The sequence below is a fragment of the Salarias fasciatus genome, chromosome 6 (assembly GCF_902148845.1).
Source record: "Salarias fasciatus chromosome 6, fSalaFa1.1, whole genome shotgun sequence".
NCBI classification, from domain to species: domain Eukaryota; kingdom Metazoa; phylum Chordata; class Actinopteri; order Blenniiformes; family Blenniidae; genus Salarias; species Salarias fasciatus.
The window spans coordinates 11,755,408-11,782,911 of NC_043750.1; the positions used below are offsets into that span (position 1 = coordinate 11,755,408).

At 41.6% G+C, this 27,504-nt stretch overlaps 1 protein-coding gene across 2 annotated transcripts in view; it reads right to left on the bottom strand.

Annotated features, from left to right (window-relative positions):
* LOC115389980 (alpha-1,6-mannosylglycoprotein 6-beta-N-acetylglucosaminyltransferase B-like) overlaps nucleotides 1-23,159 on the bottom strand; it is a 111,214-nt gene extending 88,055 nt beyond the window's left edge. For both annotated transcript variants that reach the window (XM_030093600.1, XM_030093599.1), the window contains exons 1-2: nucleotides 22,995-23,159; nucleotides 18,501-18,613 (exon numbers count right to left, since the gene is read on the bottom strand). In XM_030093600.1, coding sequence (XP_029949460.1) covers nucleotides 18,501-18,613; nucleotides 22,995-23,062 — 181 coding nt within the window. In that variant the 5' untranslated portion in view covers nucleotides 23,063-23,159. The remainder of the gene's footprint in view (nucleotides 1-18,500; nucleotides 18,614-22,994) is intronic.
* Between the last annotated feature and the right edge of the window lie 4,345 nt (nucleotides 23,160-27,504).

Below are 27,504 nucleotides of genomic sequence, written 5' to 3' on the forward strand. Positions count from 1 at the left end.
GGGAGAATTTGGGGGTTTAGGAGCCTTGCTCCGTTCCTCAGTGGCATTAAGACGAGGACAAAGCCTTTACTTTCCACACCAGAATCTCTCGCTGTTCCAGGAATTTAAACCAGCAACGTTACAGATACTTCACCAATCTCAAGGTCACCATGGCCTCCTAAACGTGTCTGGCAAGCTACAGTGACACTCACCAGTTGAATCAAACTTGATTTGACTTGAACAACGTTATCGTTATGAGTTCTAACCATGACCCCACTGTCGGCCTGCTGCATATACAGTATATCTATGTTCCAACTCTGTCTCGGTTGTTTGTCCTTGATTTTACAATAATCTCACAAAAAAATGCATCAGTCTGTCCCCAAAAATTACTGAAATACATCACAAAACCAACACACAAATTGAGCGGATAATGTCTTTCACACCATGAGTTCGACTGAGACAAACATGACTCTGCTTCGCGACAACAATTATGGTTCTGTCATTAAGGGCGGTGACACTGATCGGTTTGGTACAGATTGTATAGTATTGATCTGCTGAGCTGCAGACAGAACACACTGGTCCACTTCACAGCCGCAGCTTTCTCCTCCGTTGTGATGGAAGAAACAACGATTAAATAAAAGGAATGTTTGAGACACTGTAATAAGTGCGATTATTTTTATGATACTTCAACAAGGTTTGTGTGATAAAAAAATGTTAAAGTTGTGTTAAAAAAAAATGTAGCACTAATTCTTCAAGAGAGCAGCAGAACCAGACAAGCATTTACACAGTTAAGGTCTCTTAATGAAAGTGACTCGTACTGACTTTTAAGAGAATAAATACGGACTTCATGGACACGAGGGGGGAGCTACCATTAAATAGATGTATAATTTCTGGTGGCAAAACAATCGCGAGGGATTATGGAAGGAGATGTAGAAACCACTCGACAGCTGGGTGCCCTTAAATGCAGATGTAAAATACGTGTAATTGCTGGAGCCATTCATTGCAGATATGGCTGTAACATGGATTTCATTTGAGCAGAACTGCGCTGAGGAGTATGAGGCAATTTTCTCCTCTGACTTGCTAAACTGTCTGAGTGCAGCCGTTAACGAAAGCTTGTGGGTGCATTTAGACGTGTGTGAGGAAGACAGCGGTGGCTGTTGCTTATAGATATCCAACGCACATAGCCGAAATTCTTTGGATCTGTTTACAAGCTGCAATAAGGCCCAGGGGTTATTGTGAGTTGCCAGATGTATACTGGCTGCTGAGTCGGACACATTTCATTCTTCCCTGACTGACGGCCCGGTGGGAGCCGCAGAGGCCGGCGCCGCCTTGAGAGCTTCCATTAACGAAATGAGAGCGATCGCTCAAAACAGATTAATTCAGTTTGATCTCTCAAGGCAAATATTCATTCATTCATTCATTCACTTTCTGAGTCGCTTGTCCTTTTCCAGGGTCGCGGGGGGCTGGAGCCAATCCCAGCTTCATACGGGCGAGGGCAGGGTCGCCTCCTGGACGGTTCACCGCTCTGTCACAGGCCGCAAGGCAAGTAAAGAAATTCAAATCAGGACTGGCATTCTTAGATGCATACCCGCACTCCCCTATAGCATGCACTATATATTCAGACATGCACAGTACAGCAGGGCTGGAGCAGCATGGTGCTAATTATCAAGGGCTTGGAGCTACTAAAGAAGGGAAATGAGAGGACTGATCAAAAGCCATGATGTACTTTCAACCCAGTGGAACAGGGGCTGCTTATGAGGTTGGTTTTCAAGCCCTGGCTTCACCCACCCACTGTATTCATTAGTGCCCATGGGCAATACATTGAACCCCAAGTTGCTCCTAAAAGACAATGAGAGCTGTGCAGGAGGGCTGTCATCATGCTGGGTTTTCATTACTGACCCAAATAACACTGACATTGCAGTGTATCATGTTTAGGTCGGTAGACTTTTGTTCAGAATTCCCTGTGATTCAAATAATATCTTTAAAGGTAATCAGAAGAACTGCATGCAGGGAAACCTTCTTAAGTTCAATCAAACAAAATGGCTCTGAAACTGCACCCAGAATGCAACTATTAAAGATTGATTTTCAATTGCATTGCTGGACCAATGAATTACTTTAACAATAAAATTATTAGTAAGTTACAAGGCAAGAAACTTGAACAGTTTAACCAGAAATGAACACATTTGCATTTGTGTGTAATTATTATTGTTTTCATTTTAAATATGCTGTACTGTAATGAGTATCTTTTTTGTTTATTTTTTACATAAACCAGGTTATTAACCTATTATACACTGTCCAGAAGGATTTTACTCCATTAGATTGAATTGAGATTTTTTTTCTTCATTGAAAAATCCAGTTTTCCGCTAACTTTCCCCCAATTCTTAAATGTCAGTTCAACTTTTTTGTTCTTCACAGCGAACAAAGTTTTAAAGGATAGAACTCTGAGCAAGATGGCACAGATAACTGATGTGTCATTGCTTTGGTTGACTGCAAAACATCTTGTGTTTGAAGTCAGGAGAACAGGAGTAAACTCCAGCGCTCGCCTGAGAAATCCCGGGAAAGAGATTGTACTAAACTGCATCGATTGCAGGAGTGAGCTCTTCCGACAGGAAAAGAAAAAAAAAAAAAAAATGGATGCGCTTGTTGAAGCTGCGCTCATTTAAACGTGATATATTTCTCAGCAGACAAATCCACTGAATGTTACATGACATCAAACAAAGAATGAGAGAATTGGGAAAACCTTTTAGAAATTGCTTTTACTGTTGTGCTTCAGTGTGTCTTTTATTTACTGAGAAATGGATGGGCCCTATCATCCGAGCTGACAGGTAATGCCATTTATACTTTCTCAGAGAGAGGGGAAGAGCCCAAGGCTTGGCAGTATAACACGTACGCTACGAAATCTGCACAGTAGGCTTCTAAATAAATACTTGACTGGAAGAAAGCTGTCAGCAGAAAACATGCGCGCTAGGCGAAGCCGCTTCGTGTTTGATATTAGAATGTTGAACTGTATGTATTCTTTGAGTTAATGAGATTGTATTGCATCCAGTTTCCCCTGTAAAACATCATTCTGCAGTTCAGATACAGATCAGTTGGAAACATAGTGACTGGCCTCGACACTAACTCACTGTCGGGCCATTAGTGCCTCTTCAAAATATAAAGTTGAAGGCGCCTCATAACACACCATGTGTGAAATACACTTTCTTTTTTTATATTCTGTAACAATGAGTTCATTTCCTCTGAGGATAAACATTTTGGGTTTGCACGCTGTCTCAGGGAATTTGTTGGACTGGTTCCACTTCAGCTTGCACAGTTTCAAGATTCCATTCGCCAGTTCTTTCTCCACAGAAGATGCCTTCAGCTCTAATGAAGCCGTATCCTGTAAACTCAATGACTAGAAGGACAGATATTCTTTCTTTATCCATTTTTTTCTTTTAAATTTTCTCACTTTTAACTAATACTTTTTTTAATTTTGATATAAATTTGGGAGCTGACAGTCTACTCTGAGTGTATTGTTAAGTATCAGCCAGATTCCTGGGATGAAACCAGTGGCTTGAAAAGAGAATTTAGGTGATTTCTTATCTTCTGCTCTGACAAGAAGAAAAAGATAAAGACAAAATACCTGAATTAAGGTAGAAATTTCTCTTCCTTCAAGGTGTAACATTCAACAAAATTGGGCCGAGCTTCGGCGACTCGGTGCTCATGTTGATAACGATCAGGATGGATTTTTTCTGGTGTTTTTGTTGAACGACATTAAACTGCCGAGCGCTTTGCAGCAACATTTAATATCAATGCTGCTGGATGTAAATGTTGCTGGCACATAATTATCCACCGAAAGGTTGGATGATTCGTTTTATCTTCTAGTTCTGGGGTAAACAGAAAATGAATGAAGCACAGAAGAAAGAAGAAGAATGTAATTTAAACTGCAACAAGAGAACAAATGCCTTTACAGTCACCGTGTTTGTGTTTGTTGGCAGACATCGTCCTGATGTATCTATGCTAAAAATAGAAAACATTCAGTGTTTGCCTTCTTTCCTCAACTCTGACATTCCCCATCTCTTATTTCTTTATTTGAGCTCTGCTTTACAGCTCAGTCCAGACAGTTCATCAGTTTCAGAGTTGCACACAGAGCCTTCACACACACACACACACACACACACACAGTCTTGTATTTCTATCCTTGTGGGGACCGTCCATTGACTCCCATTCATGTCTAGCCCCTAACCCTGACCCTTACCCTAACCCTAACCCACACCACAACATAGCCTAACCCTAAAGAAATGTTTTTGCACTTTTACTTTTTTCAGTAACAACAACATGGTCAAGAAAACACTGTTTCTCCTACTTAGGACCGGAAAAAGGTCCCCACAAGGCACGTCGTTTCACGTTTTGCTATCCTTGTGGGGACATTTGGCCCCAACAAGGATAGAAATACGAGAACACACACACACACACACACACACAGTCTCGTATTTCTATCCTTGTGGGGACCTTCCATTGACTCCCATTCATGTCTAGCCCCTAACCCTGACCCTTACCCTAACCCTAACCCACACCACAACAAAGCCTAACCCTAAAGAAATGTTTTTGCACTTTTACTTTTTTCAGTAACAACAACATGGTCAAGAAAACACTGTTTCTCCTACTTAGGACCGGAAAAAGGTCCCCACAAGGCACGTCGTTCCACGTTTTGCTATCCTTGTGGGGACATTTGGCCCCAACAAGGATAGAAATACGAGAACACACACACACACACACACACACACACACACACATGCACAGACATCAGGCTGATGTTAGACCCGCCTCAAGAGTGTGTGGCGAGAAACAGACGAGCTCCACCCCTTCATTCTCTGTTCCAACCTTTCAGATTTATGGAGAATTTTTAATAATTGGAATCAGTGTTTCAGCCCATTTTAATGAACAATGATCAAAGGTCAGAAAACACCACGGAGAGGTCACTAGTCGAAATATAAATAAAGTTAACACAGAAAGAGACAAAGACTGGCATCGACATCTAAAATGTGCTCAGATAGTGACAAAAAACCACAATAGCTGCAGAAAAGTAATGCAAGCACAGGGAGAACATGCAAACTGCCACACCACCACTGGGTTATCCAATCTGACATGTTTCTGGGAAAGTTGCTGGTTTCAAAAAAAAGGAAAGAAGCCATTGACCGTCTGAAACTTTACTGATTTGAAACAACGATATTTTCGTGGTAACTAACTTAGAGGACAAGCGCTGCAGCTAATTATATTTAATCAATCTCCTCGGCTGACGTTTTTATTCAGACTTCCACACTAATTTCAGGCTGCTGACTAACAGCTCATGCTCTCCAACTGCAAGCAAAAAAAAGAAGAAGAAGAAGGAGAGAAAGAAAGGGACGGAGGCAGAGATGAAAAGAACGCCGCCGTGTGAATCAAACAACTGGCGCAAAGCTAACGAGCGTGTATTACATGCCGAAACAAACAAGGGGAGGCAAGCCCAGTTAGCTGGTATTTGAGCAATGTCTCTCATCCCTTTGTTTTCTCCTCACCCGTCTATCTATACTGCATCTCTGCTGCCCTGAGAGACGTGTCACTTCCTCCTCGCAGCGGTTCCTGAAATAGCAATAGTGCCCTGATAGGCGTTGAACTGCTACACAGGCACAGCACCCAGCAAAGCGTTTTAGATACAGTGCATACAGTGTGTGGGATTTACTGTGCCTCTAATCTAAAATCTGTGTTGGGCACATCATTTATTTATGGTAGCTTATGCCTGCATTTATCACATCAGCTTAGTTCTGCTTTTCTACCCATTTCCACTCCTCGGCCCACTTTTATCTTTGTTTCACATAAAGTTACAGCGTGGCATGTATGTCAGCATTATAGGTCAATGAATCCCTTAAAGGCTGCTTTTTTTTTTTCCTCCATTTTGTGAAAAGGACAATAATGTGCATTAATGAAGCACTTACCCTTCTTGCTGGCCCTTACAGACAGTTTGCATTTTACACTGTCAGGACATTATTGAATTATTGAAGATTAAGAAGTTGCCATAATGCCTGTGAGACAAAGTAGACAATGACTGCCAGTATGCAACGCTGCTAATGTAGCTTTATCTTTAACATTACCATTAAAGCGATTGTTTCCGACGAGAAGGTAAACATTGAAGCTGTGTGCTTCGAGATATTCCAGGCTGAGCTATATATTGCAGCCAAAACGGACATTTTCCTTGTTTCATAGAAATAAATATACATTAAATATACAATGCTCTTGTGCAAAATGTGACAAATTACAAAGAAAACAGTGATTTAGAAACAAAATGAACTGTCATCATGAATTTATTCAACAATAATTGCCCTTTTCAAGTGAGAGCAGCAGACATACCGAAATATAACAGTAGAATTACTTTAATAGCGAACAACAGCTTTTATCAGCTGTAGGGCCTTAATTCACCTGAATAAACATACACTGCAACACTGCACCTCATTTTTATTCATACACAAACTTTCCAAATGTTTACATCCTTCTTTTCAATTCTGGACTTTACAAACATAAACAAATTATTCAGGTTGTTTACAGTCTAGATACTACATTTTAATATTCATATACTTTGCTTATATTTTTGCACCTACTAGTTTTTTTCGTAAGGTTTATAATTTGAACAGTGCGAAAACTGGTTATTTTTGTCAAAGTAATTTAATTGCTAGTTGACTGTGTGCTCAGCCACATGAAACTGACCCTTCTCATTAAAGCCAATTGATGCTCCACCGTGAGGGTGAAGTTTTTTCAAAATGCTCTATGAAGCCTGCAGAAATCTGAGAGGCTGCCTGAGAAAATGATTCATAAAAAAGCAATACCATGGTGAAAAAGAAATGCAATTGGAGGACATGATTTTTTAAGCATTTCACTGTTTTGTTCACCAGAAGGTATTGTGAAAAATAGCGCAATGCTGAAATTGCACATAGTATTCTTAAAATATTTAATCTTCCTCACGTTGCATTTAATCTTCCTAATTGCATAAAAACAAAAATCATTTGGACTTATCTATAGTATTGTGCTTTTATTTTCCTGGACATGGAACATAAAGCCCAGGACTCCAAAAAGATCTACTTTTAATGAATACCTTTATCCATTATTTCATCTTGAGAACACGTCAGTGAAGAGATTTTACCAGCACAAGGTAGGAGTTATGTAAGCATGAACAGATGATCTGTCAAGATAAATAGTCGGGGGCCGCCCATTTTCCAGGCTGGTTAAGAAACTGCAAACACAATGAGATAATTACAGGTGTTCCAGTCAAATCTCAAAGGCTGAAGGACACTTTGCATTGAATAGAATAACTTCTTTGCACACAGAGGATCATTACTGACACCTTCCAGACAATAGGGGAGTCTATTTTTGGCTGTGGATAAGGAGTCTAACTGCAATCAACACAAGCATGTCAAGCGCAGGAAGAAATGGGGAGACTGAAAAAATGGCAGAAGTGGAAATAAGATGGAAAAAGTTACAGGTGCCATGCAATTATTAAGCCTCACACTGAAGAAGTAATACAGTCATTTCTGAAGGGAGGGAATGAGAATGTGAAAGAAAAATGGAGCCGTCTCTGTTTTTGCTCATTTTCTTAAGAGGCAATCTTGAACAATGCTTGTTGTTATCAGCCTGCACCAGTAAGGAAATGAGACAAAATGCAGGCTTTCTTGTCAAAAACACACACAATACATTTGGTCATCTTCCCATAACTGTCAGGTAACAGGGGCTGCGACTCCGCAGAGAGAAACCATGAGCACACTTGAGTGTGACATTATCGGGAGTTGGGGAAATAACCAGCCTGTGGCAGTGGAAATGATGAGCTAGCGACCTATAGACAAAGCATGATGCACGCTGGGTAATTGAGACAGCGTATTGCAGCAGAGTAACCTTCCCTGAGATACAACCATAATATCATGTGCTGTAGAGAAATTTCTCATTTACTGCAGGGTAATAGCACTTAGGTCAGAACAATGGCCCTCTTTACTTGGAAATTGGACAGGCGTTTTCATTAATATGTATTGGTGTTAGAGGATGGAATAACAGCGGACGGCCAGAAGTTTGCAGAGAAGAGAAAACAAAGTTGAGCATTGGTCTCATCAGTGCAGCTTGCATGTTGAATAGATGTAGTCTGTGCATTGTGTCGTTTTTAGGAAAACTGAGAAAGTTTCTTCTCAACTATTCTTCTGCCATGTTCTGTCTGAGATAAACATACAGTAGCCCTTTTGGAAACTGCTTTAATAGAGCCAAATAATAAAAAGCTTTCTTCAAACTTTCTCGATAATTAAAGTTTAAAACGGTTGTCTGTACTGACTTCAACATTTCGAACAAAACGAGATGGATTCAGAGCCAAATTTTCAGTTTAATTAAAGGATTTAGGTCGATGGACAGATCAAGAAAACACGAAACTTTTGTTGCACTTTGGTTGTTTGTTTCCATGACAACGGTGCCCAGAGCCACTGAAACCATCACTTTCTGAAACACACACTGAAGATGGAACTTTTCTGAGATCCTCCAGAGGATCACCAGAGACAGCAGGAACGCTGCTGGCCTCGGAGTGGCGTGACTCCCCGCCCACATTCTAGCGTTGGAGTCCATACTGGCGGTTTTATAGATTCTTGCCTAATAGCATCCAGTTCATCATTGGTCCATACGAACGCTGGCCACTTTTGATTGTTAACATTTACAGCGTTTTGTTCTCTGAATGCATGCATGTGTGGTTTCATTACCAAACCAACCTATTGTGCCACCTTGTGGCCTGGCATACTAACTACATTGTCTCCAAGTATCTCTATCCTGTAAACGCAAAACTTTTCTGAAATAAAAATGTAAAAACAAGTGTCCTGTTCAGTTAAAGATGACATTTATCATTGTATACATGAAAACAGCTAGAAAACCTAATATTTCACCAGTTTTCTGGGTGTGTTTTTGTGGCAAAACTGACAGCGGTGAAGATGTTTGAATATAATTCAAGTGTTAATCTCTGCTTCTGGCTAAAAATACTGAACAGATAATACCCTGCTGGAATATTCATGTCTGCAGAGTGCACATGCACGGCTGCCAACTCTCACGCATTGGCCTTCAGAGGGGGGGTGGCATGACAGCGTGTGACTCTGATGAAATGCGTGAGTCTCTTGGCCAATGCTTCAGAGTTGGCAGCAAAGCACATGGCTTAGTATTATTAACATAATAATTTCAATATTATGAAAAATTATGGGAAGGATGTGGGTTCATATATACACACACACATATATATCACAGTTGGTGCTAGCCACTCAACCAAGTTTTTTTCAATGAAGAATGGTCAGTTCCTTCACAAGTCACAAGTCGAACATAAAAAATAATGATGTGGAAGCTATTTGGTCCACTTTGTTTATCCATCCTGCAATAAAACTGTGAATGGCAAAAAATGCTATCTATTTGAAATCAACTCTGTGTATCTCTGTAATATTAACCAAGCACCCTTGCCCCCATTTCAGCAGTTTTCTTCACTCGCAGTTATTTGTCATATTCAAACCTCAAAGCCGTTGAGTACAAAACACAATATCATATTCCTCCCCACAGTGCCGTTTTATAAGTGCAGCTGCAGGTTCTTAGCGTTTCTCAAAGACACTCTGCAGAAGGTGGTGGATATTAGTAAGCGCCCATTCTCCAGTTTTCTATCCAGTTAAGTCTGCAAAGGAATTCATGCATGCGGGATTCAAATCACAGTTTCACCACCGTGCATCACACTGGCTGCCTCGGTCTTCAGCATCCAGCTGCTCACATGTATGTTATTACACCTACATTAGCTCACTGCTCAACATGTGAGCCTGAATGGCCCCCCTGACACGCGCCTGCCTCACAGTCATAATCTGACAGTACTTGATGCTCTTGTACCACTCCACAACCCACGAGTCCTCACCCTTCAACATCCCATTTATCTAAATATGAAGCAGTTGTTTGGTTTTCCACGTTACCACTAAAAAAAAACAATGCTTGCCTTTCTCATATCCCTTGGTGCAGTTTGAGTCTACGCTGAACATTTACCGAAGCTTCTCTGAGCTCTGTGTATGGATGGCGTTCCTCGTTCCACAAAAATACACTCATAAATCTTCTGTGATGGCATTAAGTAGTCTTAAAATTGGGATTTACACATTTGTTAAGTCACCAATTTGCATAAAAGAGATTGATTTCAAACTTGTGATTTATACTTTGCTGCTGCCACAGGATACTGAGTATTTCTGCTTATACATTTGGAGTTTATAGATTTATGCTGACAAGTAATGTGTTGAATCACGAGTGGGACAGATGCTTCATATTGATACTCCCTGTTTTGATATATAGCGCATGAATTACACAAATACAGAGACGTGTCCATGTGCAGCTGACAGTTCGCCCTGAAAACCTATTGATTAAATTAATTATTTTATGTTCAGGGATGACTGCAAATATAAAAACTGGCAAATAATTCCACACTGGCGCACACACTCAGATCAAATGAGTATGTCACTAACACACTCACTCACCCATTTCCAAAGCATTTTATATTTTTGGCACTTGCTTGATGGTGTTATCCAGAGAGATTCACCAACCCATGCAAACACACACGCGGTCCATTTAAACTCCACAGGCTACGAGTGCAGCGATAAAGTGTACTCCCTGACTGATTTCCCAGCTGCACCTAGCACCAGCGACGTGCAGAAGATTGTCATGCCAGATTTGTTCAACATGAAGCAATGGGAAGGAAACATAACTGCAGGGAATGTATGATAGAGACGAACATCCAACGAGGAAAAAAAACATGAAAGGGGCGCGCAGAGCGGGGGTGTGTGATGTGCTTAACTAGCACCGGCTACTGTGCACTGATGTGCTGAAATATTCACTCATTGAATCACAGACTTTAGCATAATTAGAGCAAATATCGGTGCGAGCTGAAGTTATTTTTCCAACGGCAAAAATCAAGTCTGAGGTCCTTTTAGGTCGCAAGTGAAAAAAAAAAAAAAAAAAAAAACATCTTTGGGGAATGTGACACATTGGGATGAGTCTTTTTCTAACTGACTGATGGCCTGAAAACTTTCAGGCAAACATGACTGAACTCAGTTTAATGCGAGTCAAACAACCATTAGTCTCGGCCCCTGCTTGGATCTGAGCGCAGCGGCGTTTCCAAACTGTGCGCTCTCCTCTAGACAATTCTAAGTGTCCCATTTGTGTGGTGTAAAAAATACATTTTTCAAACAGGCAGTTTTTAAACTCACACACATTAAAGGAAAAAAATAAGCTGTACAATTAAAAAATGACAGAGGAAGTTTTAAGTGACATTCTCTGTTGCTTTAGGACCCACTAAGACGGTAACTGATCCCCCCGAACAGCAAAAGACAAAAAGAAAATGATCAAACCCCACAGGGAGGACCTTTGATAAAGCTCCCCTCCCCTTTTCTGTGATTTATTTTAATCTAGAGGGACAAAACGCTGGCTGTGTACCTTTTTATCCTCCTTTTTCATCAGTTTCTTTGGTGAGGAATACCATCTCTGTAAATCTAATTCTTCTTGCTTAATCAGACCCCCACACTGCACATAAAATCCCTAATCTTCTTTCACCTCCTACTCCGTCCCCCAATTTTTCATTTTCACCATGCAGCCCGTAACTCTCCCTCCATCTTTGGCTCTCAGACCTTGATGAGTCAGAGAGAGTTTGAGGAGACGGGGATTTGAGTGAAAACCCTCCGCTCTGAACCTCCAGTGGAAGCTGATAATCCGCAAGGCGAGAGGTGGTGCTAGAATCCGGCTAATACCCAAACAATTGCTATCAGTGCAGCTCTCAGGAAGGTGACAAAGACTTACATGAATCTGGGCTGTTATTGTGCGCAAACAGCAAGGCTAATTTTTGTGCACAGATGACTGGAACACAAAGCAGGATGAGTTCTCTTGAGCTTGTTTCATACAGGAAAAAAAAAACAGTGATTTTACTTTAACTTTAGATGACAGCTGTCTCAAACATGAATGAGTTTGTGAATGTGTGTGTTTGATTCATTATGTGCCATCATATAGCATGTCTTTGGTACCAAAAGTGACATTAGCTGAATGAACTGTTTGCTTTCTACCATGACTTGGTCTGTAGAAAGTTGGATAGAGCTTTCCTGATCGAAACATTTCAAAAGAACTTCTTTAGAGAATTGAAAATTGTCAGTGCCATCAACACTGATGAATCCCTCTGCTGCTGTGGTAACGACGCTGCAGGATGGTGAGACGACGGCAGATACATGAAAGCTGCTCTGCTTCATCATTCGGTTAAACTGAAGACCCAATCAGACAATCAAAATCAAACATAATTTAAAAAGTTTGTATTGGTTTCTAGAGCAGCCATGTCCAGAATATTACTAGCAGACTATCAGATTTTAAAGTACTTCTCCAGTGTTATGGGGTTTTTTGTTCTTTTTTTTTTGCTTTTTTGTTTTTCCGTATTTTTTCCAAGTTAACACAGGAATACCAATATTCTCCTTCCTTTTGCTGTCTCCCTACTCTCCCTCGCTCTCCTACTCTCTCGCATAATATCCCAACAGAAAGGCGGTAACAGGATAGATGCACTGTCGGAAAAAGGCAGATATCTCTGAAGCACAATGGCAAAATGTAAAGATTTGAAGCTTTTATTGTGCAGGCAACAGTGACAGCGAAAGAAGACTGACAGTGTCAAAGACTTTGATAGATGTCTATTTGAAGAAGTGATTTTGCAGAAAGGTCCTCTCAGTGTTTTAGCATCATAGTGTGAGCAGCAGCAGCTGCAGGGCGTTCAGAGAAGGGACTGAGCGTTAGCTTATCCACATTTTAGAAAAGCTAAGAGCCCAGTGCACAGTTGGTTACTGCAGCTGTGTTGGGCAAAATAAAAGAAAATGCGTTCAAGACCTAAAATATATGCCTCTGGTGATCTCTCTCTCTCTCTCTCGCTCTCTCATTCATCCGATCATCTTCTTTTTCCTTTTTATGTTTGCTTTCATTCTCGTTGTCACGCCCTGTGCCCCTCCGGCCATGTGGGGGCGCTCTGGGCTGGTTTTGGTATTGTTTTCTCATTTTTGCATGCCCTGTCTCTCCTGATTGTCTGTTCCTCATGTTCTCCTGCCTGGTCTCCTCCCTCATCAGTGACTACGTTTACATGCACTCAATATTCAGGTTATGGTCAATATTCCGGTTTCTGAATCATTTGGAATAACCCGTTTACATGCTTAAACAGACAGAGTTACTCCTGTTTACATGATCAGGGATATCCCCATTCAAACCGCGGAGCACAGACGATGCCATGACTGCATTTGCACTTTATGCCACTGGGTGTGCTGTTTGCATGTTCAACCTTATTTTACAGAGACACCACAGAAGAAGAAGGGCGCTGCAGCCGCTGCAGGCTCTCTCTGCATGTTAGAATAAAAGTAAGCCAGCGAGACGTGGTAATATGTTTAATAATGCGATGCACCGTTTTTTTTCAGTAAAAGAGAAGAACTGAACTATAGTTTTGGCACATTTTATTTACTTAGTAGCAGTTAAACTGTGTCACAAGTCGTTCCTGGACTCAAATGACCAAGATTCCTTGCTTGTAGAACATGCGCAGAGCAGTACTTCATGTCCCTTTCGATCGGGATATTCCGATGCGCGTTTATATGACCAGAAATTCAGGTTAGAAAAGGAGTAACCCAGGGGTAATATTCAGGTTTTTAAAAACCGGAATATGAGCATATTCAGGTTTTTGCACGTGTTTACATGGTTGTGCGCAACCGGGTTATTGCGAATATTCTGGTTAAGAAAGGGTTATTGACTGCATGTAAACGCACCCAGTGTCTTAATGTGCCTCACCTGTGTCTACCCTATTTAAGCCTGCATCCCTAGCTTGTCCTTGTCGGTGCATTGTGGGTTGTCCGTGTGCTCTGTGTCCCTGCCTGCACCTCAGCTCAGCTTGCCTTGTGTTCCTGTTTCCTTGCGTTCCTGTAATAAACAAGTTCAACTCTGCCTGGCTGCCTGCACGTGGGTCCTTCCATCCTCGCACCGTGGCACTCGTCTCATGAATTGCATTAAGCGTTTTTTTTTTTTTGTTATTCTCTTAGCTATTTAATGTAAATAGTGAAATGTTATAAATATCAGATTATTTTTGCATTTTAAACTTCTAAATGTTTTGTAGAAATCCGTTTTGCCACGTAACATAAAAAATTCCACATGTTTTCTGCATCACTTATTTAACACGTACCGTTTGATAACTTTTGGCGATAAACTTCAGCTACAATAAATCTGAGGAGCCAAACGTGAGCTAAAATAAGTAACTGAGCTTACTCCTCGATACTCTTAAATCACTGAGAATTTAAGGAATTCAACAATATCAGCACTATTTAGAGCTGGGTAAAATTCAGTCGAGCAGTGAAAGTATTAAAAAAGTGTTCTGTTAGTGTTTCCTTGTTTTCGTTTAATTAAACTCTCCACATGTCGAAACTATTAGGTAAACAGTCAACTACAAGGCCAACACCAGAGACAAACCGTGCACATGTACTTTAGAGTCACTACTTCATCACTGTGCAGTCTTTGAATCAAATCACAGTATTTTCATCTGAAGTTTTTCAAATTTGGTTCAAAACAACTTTAATCACCCTCGAAATGGTTATATAGGCCTTAAAAAAGTAATAAAAAGTAATATGTTATAACCTCCACCAAATACACCATGAATATATAGTAGCAGTTCTGCTGTGCATTCAAAATAATTGTGTCCAATATCAAATAGGAAAGTTTGAATTTCACGACTTTGCACATTTTCTGAAACTGTGTGTGTGTGTGTGTGTGTGTGTGTGTGTGTGTGTGTGTGTGTGTGTGTGTGTGTGTGTGTGTGTGTGTGTGCGTGCGTGCGTGTGCTCCCTGCAGGTGGTGAGTGGAGGCTTAATGAAAGGGCCAGTTGTTTTGCGGGGCTGATTTTGCAGAGAGCAGATGGATCGGTCTCTCAGTCTCTCTGGTTTCAATCTTGTCCCACATTGCCGCTGTCGCCCCATTTAACAGCCAATTTCCTGCCAGCTCATCACAAACACACATAAACACGTGCACAAATACACACAGAGGGAATAGGCAGCAAAAACAGTGTGAGGTAACGGAGCAGGGAGATGTGCATGAAGGGGAGAAAGGCCAGTGGAGCTAGCGGAGATGATAGCGATAGGGGTGTGTTTTATGCAAGACAAGCAGAAAGATATTTAAACACATAAAAGATACAAACAATGCAAAAGACATGCAGCCACACAGACACACACACACACACACACACACACACACACACACGAAGTTAAGTCCTCTGTGTAAGCACAGTTGGACACCATACAGTTTTTAATGAGCTTGCTCCAGATGTCTTCCCTGGCTGCAGCACATGAGCACTTGATTAATCAAGTGCATTTTACTACGAAACACTAACACATACACACAAATCCTAATTTATCACACACACACGGTCTCATACGACCCCCTCCCCGCCCCATTATCCCTGACACACAGCTCTACTCTCTATATCTCTCTGTATCTCTTACTTCATTTAAGTTTTCCATTTTCACAAGCTCATTTTTTCCCTTTGGAAAATCCACAATTGTGCACCTGAGTGATTCACACTTCCTGTAACTCATGCTTTGGCATTCACTTGCTTGCACACCCACACAGACTGGCACACACACACACACACGCTACACACATGAAAATGCTTTCACATCACAGGATTTCTTATTTTAACTCTAGCGGGAGTGGGAAGTGGTTGGCCTCTGCAAAATGACCTCTGGCTTTCAATCTTCACATCTTGTACAGCAGGAGATTACAAAGGCCTTCTTTTTTCTTTTCCCCCTGCCTTGCCATTGGCGCTCAGCCTACACACTGTGTCATGTGACACTGCTGGGTGGTCAGTGTAATAATGACAGTTCACTGGTGAGATATGGCTTCCCCAGACGTGTGTGAGTGTCCGTGCAGCAGCCAATGTTCTGGGGCAACGACGTGGGGATTTATTAATTATGGCATCAGATTTATCGAAGACAGAATTCCCACTTTTTGTTCTAAATCTGGGAACTTTTAACACATTTAGATCAGAGGTCGGAGAAATGTTTTAAAGCCGATGTTAATTACATCAAACAATCAAGTAATAGGGAACAAGTACAATTAATGGAAAAAAAAAAAGACTGGGTCATGTCAGAAAAAAAATGGCAAAGTTCTTCTATTTCACACACACACACACACGCACGCACGCACGCACGCACGCACGCACACACACACACACACAGGCGAACTAAATAGAGACACATTAGTACTGTGGACTTTCACTCTGGCGCTCGACAAATATGAGTCCAAAAACAGGATGAAAAATGCTCCGTGAGGGAACAAAGAGCAGCACATGAAGAGTTAATGGCTGGAGGGAATTCATGAAGTCGACTAAACTAAAGTCTGGGTGTGTGTGTGTGTTTACAGGAACCACGGTGCCTCCATAAAGATAAGATTTACTGCTTTCAAATAAAGCCTGATCACATTTAGTGAGGGAACCCAGGCAATGATAACAGGCTTTTATTTTATTTCACTTTATTTTTCCCTCCACTCCACATCTCTGTATTGTTTTTAATATATATCTGGCTTCCAAGACAATGGAGAAGCTCTTCTGATTGCAGTCACTTGAGGAGATCATTGAACTGAGTTAGTATTAACACACTGTGGAGGCTTCTCCGGCAACATGCGATCCTCCTGCGGTTCGGCCATCTCATTTCATTTCTGTTTTTGAAGAGGGCTCTATGTGAAGTGTGGTGACACCATCTCAGACTTCTTCCCAGATATTACAGCAGCGAGACACAGACGTGTGCTGGTCCTGTCGCTTGATAGTGGCTGGACTATGAAGTGCGTGGCAGGAGGGTCTGTCATTCAATCACCGAGCCGGACCTCACCAACAACACTGTGATCTTTGGAGAGACAGCAGGGGGCGGGGTTCACACAGAGACGCTGGAAACACTGAATGAGAAGGCGGGGCTGGCTGGATTGCATGCCTCCTGGATAAAAACAAATATCCACTGGATGTTCCTGTTTTTTTTTCTGTCCCTGTTGCAGGAGGGAATATCGAAGCTCTGAAGAAGTTTACTCACAACACTAAATTCAGACGGTGTGATTCTTGCAATACCTGAGTAAACAAACAAGACTGTTTTAAACTCACTGGTTCGACCTATTCAGGTTTTAAAAATAACAAAATGCTCTCATGACCAGGGATACTAATTGGATACAGTCCCTCAGGCATTTCTCCAGCTATTGACGGAGAGATTATATAGTGAACCCTCATATGGGTCAAGCATGCGATTCCTCAATGTGGAATACTACGGATAATAAGGGTTGCGGGTCCCAGTGGGATGGACCATGTGGGCTGTGCATGCAGCAGCTTGAGAGCCTGTTGGCCTCTCAGATTGATTGCTTGCAAAGACCAAGGATGTAGAGCAGAAGGGTGGATTTGGAAAATGTGCCACAGTCGAAGGTTGATGAACACTTCACCTCTGCTGGCAGATTGAGTGTGGACCTCAAAGGTATCAAGCTGGATATGAAAAACATTTCTTCAATTTGAATATATTAGAGCATTCATAAATACGTTCATTTATTTCTCAATACTTGCTTCATCCAAATCAGTCAGCGGGATGAGATCTAGTCCCAGCAACACAGTGCAAAAATACAGGGAAGAGCTGCAGCAAGGACAAGCTGTCAGTTCATCGCTGGGTGAACACAGAGACAATCGGCCACATTCACATTCAAACATGACGCTTGATTTCCTGCAGAAAACCTCACAGGCACATGGAGAACATGCAAACTCCCTGCAAAATGCCTCTCATAATGGAAACCAGCTCAAGCCCCATGATAGAATAAGGCTGAATCCTTCAGTTAGAATACAATCACATTAGTCATGTTTTTTTATCTATGATTGAGAATATTATATCTCCAGTATGAAAAGCTGTGATATTGAAATAGCATTTAAAAATAGACTGACTAACCAGCACTGTAATAAAACTGCTATAATGTTATCTGAAATAAAGATCTCAACATTCATGTTTGGAACTCATTATTTTCAAAATATTAAGATGTAATACTGGGTCACTTTTCCCGACCTCTCAATGTTTGATGGCGTCATTTCAGTAGATGTGAGCCATTAATGAGCCTCAGGCAGGTCAAAAACTGTTACTTAGATATTTTATACTAAAACTCAATAACATGGAAAATCAACTTGACAAAACTAATTATTTTACAAAGTATTTTTTTTTATGAAAAGGCTAGAACAAAGTGATTTTTTTTTTTTTTTTTTTTTAAATTCTATTTTGAGTTCTGCTTTACAGTTTCCGTGCTCGACCTTGACACAGCAAACCAACCTAACGTGGTTTCCAGAGGCAGGTAATCCACCGTACCATGGAGAGTTACAGCAACGCAATTCACAGTGGCATCACAGCACTTTAAAGACGCGGGGAAGAGGCGTTTGCATACAAACAGACGGAGATGCAGTCTGTCTCACACACAAAACATGTCAGTACCTTCTGTGCGGATGGTGAAGGGGGAGTCCCCGAGTCTCTTCGCTGAAAACTGGCCCCCAAGAGAGGTCATTAGAAAGCACAGGCTGAAAAAGCCTATTCCCACCACGAATATCCTGCAACACAGAGGGAGGAGAGAGGCTATGGATGAAAGGAGAGTTGAGACGGATAGACAAATTCATCGGGAAGGGCAGGTAAATAGATGCTTCGGGTGAGTAGCTGGAATAAATGAAGAGAGGTAGAAGGGGAGATAGGTGGAGGCAGACAGAGGAGTGGATAAATGAATGAGTGATAAGTGAAAAGCAAAATTAGAAATGCAGGCAGTTGAAAACCATGAGAAATAGAAAAAGACAGGCTCTGCAAGACAAAGTGATTGACAGCCGGAAAAAGAGGGAAAATACAGATGCAAAGATGAGAGGATGAGAAAAGTGGAGAGGTGAGAAATGAAGACTGCAAAGAAAAGCCAAGAAGTATCACTTCCTGGAGGCAGAGCATAAATAGAGCAATGATCGCACATAGAAGAGTGGAATCTCGAAGCCAGAGGGCACTTGAAACAAACTCGTGTTGTGATGATTTCACTTGCCGAACATGGGGGACAAGTGTCAACAGACGGCAGAGCAGTTCTCCCTGAGTGCAGCCACAGTGAAAGGAAACGTGTAATATGAGACGGTGCACTGAGGGATAAGAAAAGGTGCAGCGAGGACAGGTAGCATCCAGACATTTTGGAGGAAAATGGTGGAGTATATGGTTTCGAAAGCGCAGATCAGTCCGAGTCACCCCTCTGTCCTGAGCCACATAAAAGCAGGTCAGCTGGTTATGCAACACCGTCTACATTGTGTCATCCTCAGTTATTAAGTACGGACGTTTTCAGAGGGCACTTCTTGGGTCACAGCTGTGTTCTGTGTAAATCGATGACTCAGCATTGAGGTTTTAGGTCATTAAATGTTGAAAAACACCTCGAAAGCAGACTGAGATGTGAAGAGCGGGCCTGGTTTTGTGACATGTGCTTCTGCTTTCTGGCACAGATGTTTGAGACGCTACCATACCTCAAAGGGAAAAAATAAATAGCGACTCAGCGTCGATTCCCTCTTGTTAGACAGTCATGAGAGAGGCAGATCTCTCACTTAAAAGAGTTGAAAATCGGGTCTTTGTGTCCATGTAAATCCTGCCCCAGTTAAGTTCCTATCTTCAGTGCATGTGGATCAGAGGTTATCTTATTACGTCGAGGCTCTTTGAGGAAACAGGGAGGAAAAGTCGCCTGTGATTTTCATCCAGTGGACAAAATACCAGTTGGCCTCCACGACTAACAAGTCAAGTCCTGCTTTCAAAAAGCTTTCTGCTCCCCTGCTCACTCCCAGAGGAGATTTCCTGAGCCATTTTGGAGAAATAGTGCAGCACAAAGACAAACTGACAGTATGTGACAACAAACAATCCAACTCGGATTTAAGCAGCTGAAAGATTTTTTTTCATGTGATGTTCTCATCATATCCAGAAAGCATATGTGATGAAAAAAAAAATCCTTCTGGGACAATGTAATGATCTAAATTCACCTAAATGTGATTTAAAGGCAGCCGTGCAGGTAACCTTTAAAGTTTTAACTCGCAGAGTAGAGGTTGGAAAATTTAATCTTAGCATAACAAATAAATGAATTATTCATAGCTGTTGCTTTCCCTCCAAAGGAAAGGCAGGAGTTGTTTGCTTGAATGCCTGGCCAGTGGGGAATCTGATGGCCCTTTTTTCAAATGGTAAGTAGCTCCTGTCACGCACACTTTTGAATGTAACCTCTTAATATTGATGAAACCGTAAGAAATGAGTTTCTATCAACAGCGAGAAAGAATGGCCACTTAAAAGGACATTTGTTGAACTGATGTGATTGACCCAAATGGATCAAGATGATGTCGAATAATTTGTTAAGTATAGAGCATGGTGGTTTGGCAAGCCCCCAGGGTGAGTTTATATTCCCGGATAGAGCCAATGTGTCTTGTTCTGAGCCATGATACACTCGGGAGGCTTCAAGGACGGCCAACAGGATAGAGGAAATCTCCTCGAAGAGGAAATTTCCCAACACGTCAAACATAGACGGCGTTGATGATCGTCAGAATGAAGGCTTGAGTCTAACAGATTACACTGATAAATGCTGTGAAATTACCCCAAAAAGGAAAGCGTGATCATTGTTTGCGATGCACTTTTGAAGTGAGAGGTTAGATTAGAATTTGAGCCATAGTTTTATGGAATTAATTACAGTAGAGGACGTACTTGGAAGAAGGAGAACAGTAATTTGTGAGTATTGAAATTAGGCTGCTCAACTCTTCATAATAACTCCATCCTCTGGTGGCAGAAGCCGGTAATCAAATAGCATTTTCCGCATTACTATGACCATCAGGATTACTGCAAGTGGCTTCAAAATGAGGTGCCAACTTGTCAATGAGCGCTCTTGTGTGCAGCATTGCACTATCAATTTCTACAGTGAACATGGAGACATGAGACACAGTGTTTCACAGTGACGCCTGTCATCCACTCCTCCTCATTTACCTCTATGTATCTCCGACAAAATGTCATACTATTAAATTACATATTCTCTCCATCTGTTCCAGGCATATTGTGGATTGTACTAAAACAGTTCAATAGTCTGAGAGTAGCAAAACGTGAATACAATCACATGAAATTATCCTGATCGAGGGATTATTTTACATTAATATGAGAGTGTGATCCAGAGATTTTTCACTTACTACAGTACAGCCATCTGGTCAGCCTGCCAAGTAGGAGGAGGAAGAAAATCCAAATCAATGACCTGATCTGGAAGTGTTTACTTGAGCTGACCCGCTATTTGCATTTCATTGCCTGATTCAATCGCTTGTATTAATGCAGGGAGAAAAGAACAAGGGAAGACAGCCGTGATGGGCTTGAAGAGATAAAGAGGTTACCCAGAGGACAGAGGAGAAAACTGGTTCATTTTACAGCATTTTTAATCCACTTCATCTCTTCTTTTCACTGACCAAGGAATTAATAATCTTGTGTGTTTATGTACACACAGAACTGAGGCAGAGGCAGGAATATGAGTCCGAAGTGGAGTGATGGAGAGGGAAACAGAGGGAAATGAGATTTGCAGCTCGTGTGGGTGTGTAGAAGTTGGCCTGATGTTGTCCTGGGGCAATCGTTTCCTCTCTTATCATTTAGCCGTTTTTCCAAAGTGGCGTTAGGTGGGTGATATTAGAGGATTAGGCCCCGGTCCTGCCTGACGAGTCTTTAATTAACAGGCTTAAAGTAAATGCTCTGCTCCTTCTAATTGGATCAGAGGGAGAGATGTGCTATCAGCTAACTGGCTTCCTCACACATATGGACTTATCTGATTTTGCCTCGAGGTAGATGATTTTTGAAGAGAGAGTATTACTGCCAGACACACTGGCGCTCGGGTGTAGGTGTTAGCTGTTAGTTGTGGTGTTTCCAAGAAACTTTTTTTTTCTTTTTTTTCCCTGGCACCAAAACTATCAGAAATTCTGGATAAGATTTTAATCTAATGTGCTTCATGCGAAGTGTGAATTTTTCTGCTCTGTAACAAGCCGCATTTCAGCAGTGTTGTGCTTTGGCTTAAGATGTGCTAATTAACATTCCTGTTGAAAAATGTGTACATCGTTATCTGGGTTTAATGCCTAAAAGTCAACACCTCTGCTGTTATTTGAAGTGCACAGACATATTTCTAGGAAATACTCTTAGTTTTTCTCTTTAATGAAAAGTAAATATAGTGAAAACAAAGCTCTAAGCCAGAGACTTGGCTTCATTTTGAAGTTTGTTTGTGCTGTCAAATCATTAACAAGCCTTTTCAAAAGGTGAAAGAAAAACACTTTATAAAATCTAGTGGTGCTAGCAGGTGAAACCTGGTGGTGACCGGTGTAGTGGTCCTCTGGATGGAGCAAAAATCTCAGCCTCAACTCATTTAATCTCAGCCCTCCAGGGAAAAGGAAAAAGATTAATTACAGTAATAATTTAAAGTCTGCCATTACTCTTCCTCTGTCACAGTAAATCAAATAATGCAGGCTGACTGAGCATGGCTCAATGGAGTGGAAGGTATCAGCCCTTACTGTGGTTAACATGTGTAAGAAATCCCCTAAAGTCTCCAATTTATATCCTCAAACAAAGCAGGGCTGCGCAGTGATAATGGAGCCATCCATGCAGTGGGAAACTAAGTTAGAGCTCGGTTGGCTGGTGGAGTTATTTACCATGGCTCTTTCAGCATTTACAGATGCGCGCTGCCTCTTTATCCGGATCTCATTCATCTGGGAGGCTAAGACAAAACATGTGGTGTGTGTGGGTGCTTTGTTGAGTAACAGCACACGTGCATACACACATTAGATATATATATATGATGCAGTTTACCAATAGTAATCCGCTTCGGTGTGTTGGTGGAGATGTAGTGAGTGAAGGGGCATGCACACAAAGCCGCCACAATGCCGGAGGGTGACGGGAAAGTGTGAACTGCATCAGCTCTTTGTCTCTTACCTGAACGGCTTGAACGTTACTAGACATCTTCTGACCATTATTTTACCGTCGATGCTGCCAGCAATCATTTTCTAAAACGAGCGACCCCTGACATGGTTGTTAACCCCCGGAACTTCAGGTGACCAAACATTTTATCCGCGTCCCATCCAGCCGGTCCACAGCGGCCGTCAACTCGGTGGTCTCACACGGGAGAGGACTCCCGCTGGCGCTCCTGCGGTCCTCCCGGAGAACAGGCTGAAAGTTTCATTCAGAAGCACGGAAATGTCATTTAAAGCCTTATTCCATCGATAAATAAAAAGAGAATCGGGGTGGGAGAAGTCGCTGCCGGTTGTGGCGACCGCTGGAGTCAAATCCGATGAGGAAAAAACCGCGTTTTGCTCACATATGTGCGTAAAAAGTGCGAGTCGCGTAAAATAGGCGTTTTTTTTCCTCCGGAGGATTTTAAGAGGAGAGTCGAGTTTGTGGACGTTTTAACTTCACAGAGGAGCCAGCGCGACTGTGGCGAGTCCCGGCAGTGTCTCGTGCTCGCTCACTTCTCCGGAGGACAGGCTGGCTGCGCTCATGACGCGCGGCGCGTCCGCTGCGTCCCTTCACAGTACAAGTCACCGAGCCAGTCTCACAACGGACACACTTCACCGACACGTTTCCGCCAAAAGACCCCGCGAGGATCAAATACCAGCCGGTCAAATCATTTCAAACATGATGGACACTACCGTCCGAGGAAGCAGTGTTTAGAAATACAAACAAACACGTAGATGGATTTAGTTTTTTGCCTTTTCTCATAATCATAATTCCTTAATATGACGTCATTTTACGGCACAAGGTCGTTGGTCAGAGGCTTGCCAATTCAGAACAAACACTGTTAGATGGACAACCCAGTGCAGGATTTTTTTTTTTTTTTAATTTCTGCAAGTGGGCAATAGAAATAACTGATATTACTGTAATATTTTCAGAATGTTTCAAATGCTTTCCAGTAGTAATGATTTGCTAGTACAATATTGTTATATAAACAGAATTTGCTCCAAAATATTATCATTAAAATGTGTCTTGCATTTCATTTTGAAAATATGGCCATGCTAAGGTTTTCTTGCCTCCAAGGGCCACGTGTCCTGTATGTTAAAATATTCCAAGTCGAAAAAACCTGCTTGCAGTGAATGACTTGTTTGTCCCCTTTTTTTGTTGCCAATATTGCCCATGTACCGGATCAATGTTTTTTCACAATTTTTATTTTTTATTTTTTTATTTATTTATTTTTATAAGATCAACTGAGATAACTACTTTGGTATTGGCGCTCCTCAAATCAAACTTTTATTTGGAAGGCACAGTCCCGTGGTTTCCTGCACGCACCCAGCTCCCTCTGGCTGACTTGACTCTGGACCAGCCGACACCGTGATAGACAGATCCTGAGGGTCGGGAGTCTCCGCAGTTGCACACACCTCTGCATGAAGCCTTCTGAGGCTGTTAAGTTGCAGCCGCTGTTGTGACATGAAAAGCACTCAAGCTGCACTCAAAACCTCAAGTTTGTGTGATCGTCCTTCACTCTGAATGAGGCATTAACCAGTTCACTATAGTGCACCTGTCCCGCATGCAGCCCTTTCCAAATGTTGTTTCTTTGGGGAGCTGTCACTTACAGTCTCAGGTGGCTTCTAGAATGTCCAACATTTTTAATAAAACCTGCCAAAATGAACTTTTTCAGAGGCACATTAGGTTACAACTATGGTTTCATGTAATGCAACTGTTCAACGACTTAAAAATAATAATAATAATTTGAAGGACAGGTTAAGATGTAAGTGTGTATCTGTGGATGACATGGACCTCTGTACCTCCGTGGACCGCAGTAGGAAGCATTTCAGCACCACGGACAGCGAAGACCATTGGTGCGCATCAGCGGCATCCAGCGGCAGGTCGCGGTACTACAGGAGGAACAGCAACAGCGAAGGCACCAACAGCTCAGGGTCGCAATGATATCTATTATTATATTGTTGTGGGGGGAAAAAATACATACACCTTTGCAGGCCATGGTAGAGCACATCACTGATTGCATCTTTTCACCAGCAACACAGCTCAACGTTTTATGGCCAAGCAGGTGTTATGGTGTTATGCAGAGCAGGCTCTAACAAATGGGGCGGTTCTCCAGCTCCAACTCACTGCCACATTATTTGTTCACTTTGCAGTCAGTTTAAGTTGAAGCACAGATTATACAGTCTTTGTGGCCAGCAGAGCATTGGAGCAGAAATAGAGGCAGAAGAGGGGAAATCTGCAGGGGACCAGACTGGAGATGACAGAGAAATCTCCAACTCCCTTCATGCATCACTTGCACTTGTACATGTGGATATGACTGACAGCCCACCGCCCACACAGGCTGTCCCTCACAGCAGGTTGTGGGAATAGTTCTGCTCTATCAGCGGGAATCCACTGGGCAAACACAGGATTTTTACACCTTTTGTTTGTTTGTTCTTTTGTGTGTGTGTGTGTGTGTGTGAGTGAGTGTGTTTGCGCGCGTGCGTGCCATAGAATACATTTTCATGAACACACACGCTTATTTATATAAATGCAGACACAACAGTGAAAATAAATCAGTGAAATTTAAAAAGGAGACTGTCAGAATCTGAATACCAAAACACCCGGAGAGGCTTCGCCTCACTTCAGGCTCTTATGAATCAAATGTCTGCCTCAATTTCAGGGACTCATTCAGACAATAGATTCTGTAGGTTATTTTGAAAAAGTCAATCCTTCCCTCTCTGCAGCAGTAAGCTGAATTGTTTCAGTGGAAGCAAAACAAGTATTAAGTCAAACTCCAGAGTGCTGCAACCCCTGTCACAGCCATAATATGCAGCTTTTGGTAGTCCACTGCTCTTTCCCTTCAGTTGGTTAAGATTTCCCAGCAGCACTTGCCACTATTGTTAATGAGCTGTCGACATTGGAAAACAAATTTGCCTGAGGCTGAGCTAACCAAAAGCATCTGCAAAGCCACAACAGCCACAGATGTCGATCGCTACTGAAAACAAAAGACCATCCAGGAGTCCAATATGGTTATCATCTGACTTTATTTCTATACTTTTAGTCATTTTTACATTATTTATTGTAGTTGTTGAGATTTTAAATGACTTTCCCACTGAGATTCGCAAATGATCGATAGAAAAAAATGTGAAAATAATTGTCAAGTCCATTTCAGGTCACTTAGTTATTGCATAAATATAATATATAACTTATCTTAGTAATGCCATGAAATAGTTAATTTTCAAAACTCATGTTTACAGGAAAACAGAGTCTACAACAAAACTTTCAATGCATCCTAACATTTAACTCAGAAATTATACTCTCTGCCTGCTAAATTACTGTAACTAAACTAATCCATTTTAAATGTGCACTGTGTTATCTGTCATTCACAAATTATATTGATAAACCTGACATTTGAAAATCCGTGTCCAATAATTTAACGACCCAAAGCAAAAACTGTTCCCAGTTTCTGAAGGTTTTATAGTGACCTTTCTGACCGCACAAGATGGCAAGAACATCACATTATAATTATGGCTGCCCTTTGCCGCAGTGTGTCAGTAAATTAAAAATTAAATTATTAAGAATACTTTAAATAGCAGCATAAAATTATACCACAAGGTCGTCCAAGGGAACTTAAAATCTGCTCATGTCTGTGAAGGATGAGCTTTTATTATCATGTAATTTATTCCTGCGGACTATGAGGAGAGCTGTAAAACCTGAATCCTCAGACAAACACGCTCATAAAGAGAGGAACTTTTTTTGAGGGATGGATGACTAAACTAGAAAGGGAAGACTATCCGTCTATCTACAGACAAGGACAAAGAGAGTACAGCATGCAGGGACATTTGTTTCTACTATTTCACAAGAGCCGCTTTCATCTTTGCCGCAGTTGTTATCAGATTTCTGTCTCAACCAGCTCTCGCAGAGAGAGGGTGGGGGGGTGGGGGGGGGGGTGGCTTTGAAAATAAAACCGTAAACCCATCTCGAATGGAATTTCATGTGGTTAGTTACTGGTCACGGTACACAAGCTTTAATCAAGACTGTCAGAAAAAAAATGGAAAAAAAAGAGTTGAAATGAAAAGAAAAAAAGAAAGCAAGTCAGAAAAGCTGTTGATTCAACTGAAAGCAGATGTAAGACATGCAAATCTGATTAACGATAACTGGGTGTTATCTATAGTTCTTTAATACAGTAGCTTTTCCAAAACCTTTACGTCATGTATCTCTAGTTTGCCATAACATTTGGGTGACTCTATGAAGATATGCACTGAGAGAGCATATTTTTTAAGTTGTTTTTAGATATTCAGCAGTTACGAATAAAGCAGATTAAACAAGAACATTTTCAGAAGCTTCTCACATTTTGCTGTAAAACAGAAGGAAACGTCTGGTTTTTGTAAGGCATGCTGTTGTTCTTTGTTCTTTTCAGCTGAAATCAAAAGGGGCTGGAGGTGGATCCTGAGCTAAAATGTTTTTGACACCCCAGGCTTTCAAATACACGAACACATCCACTGGT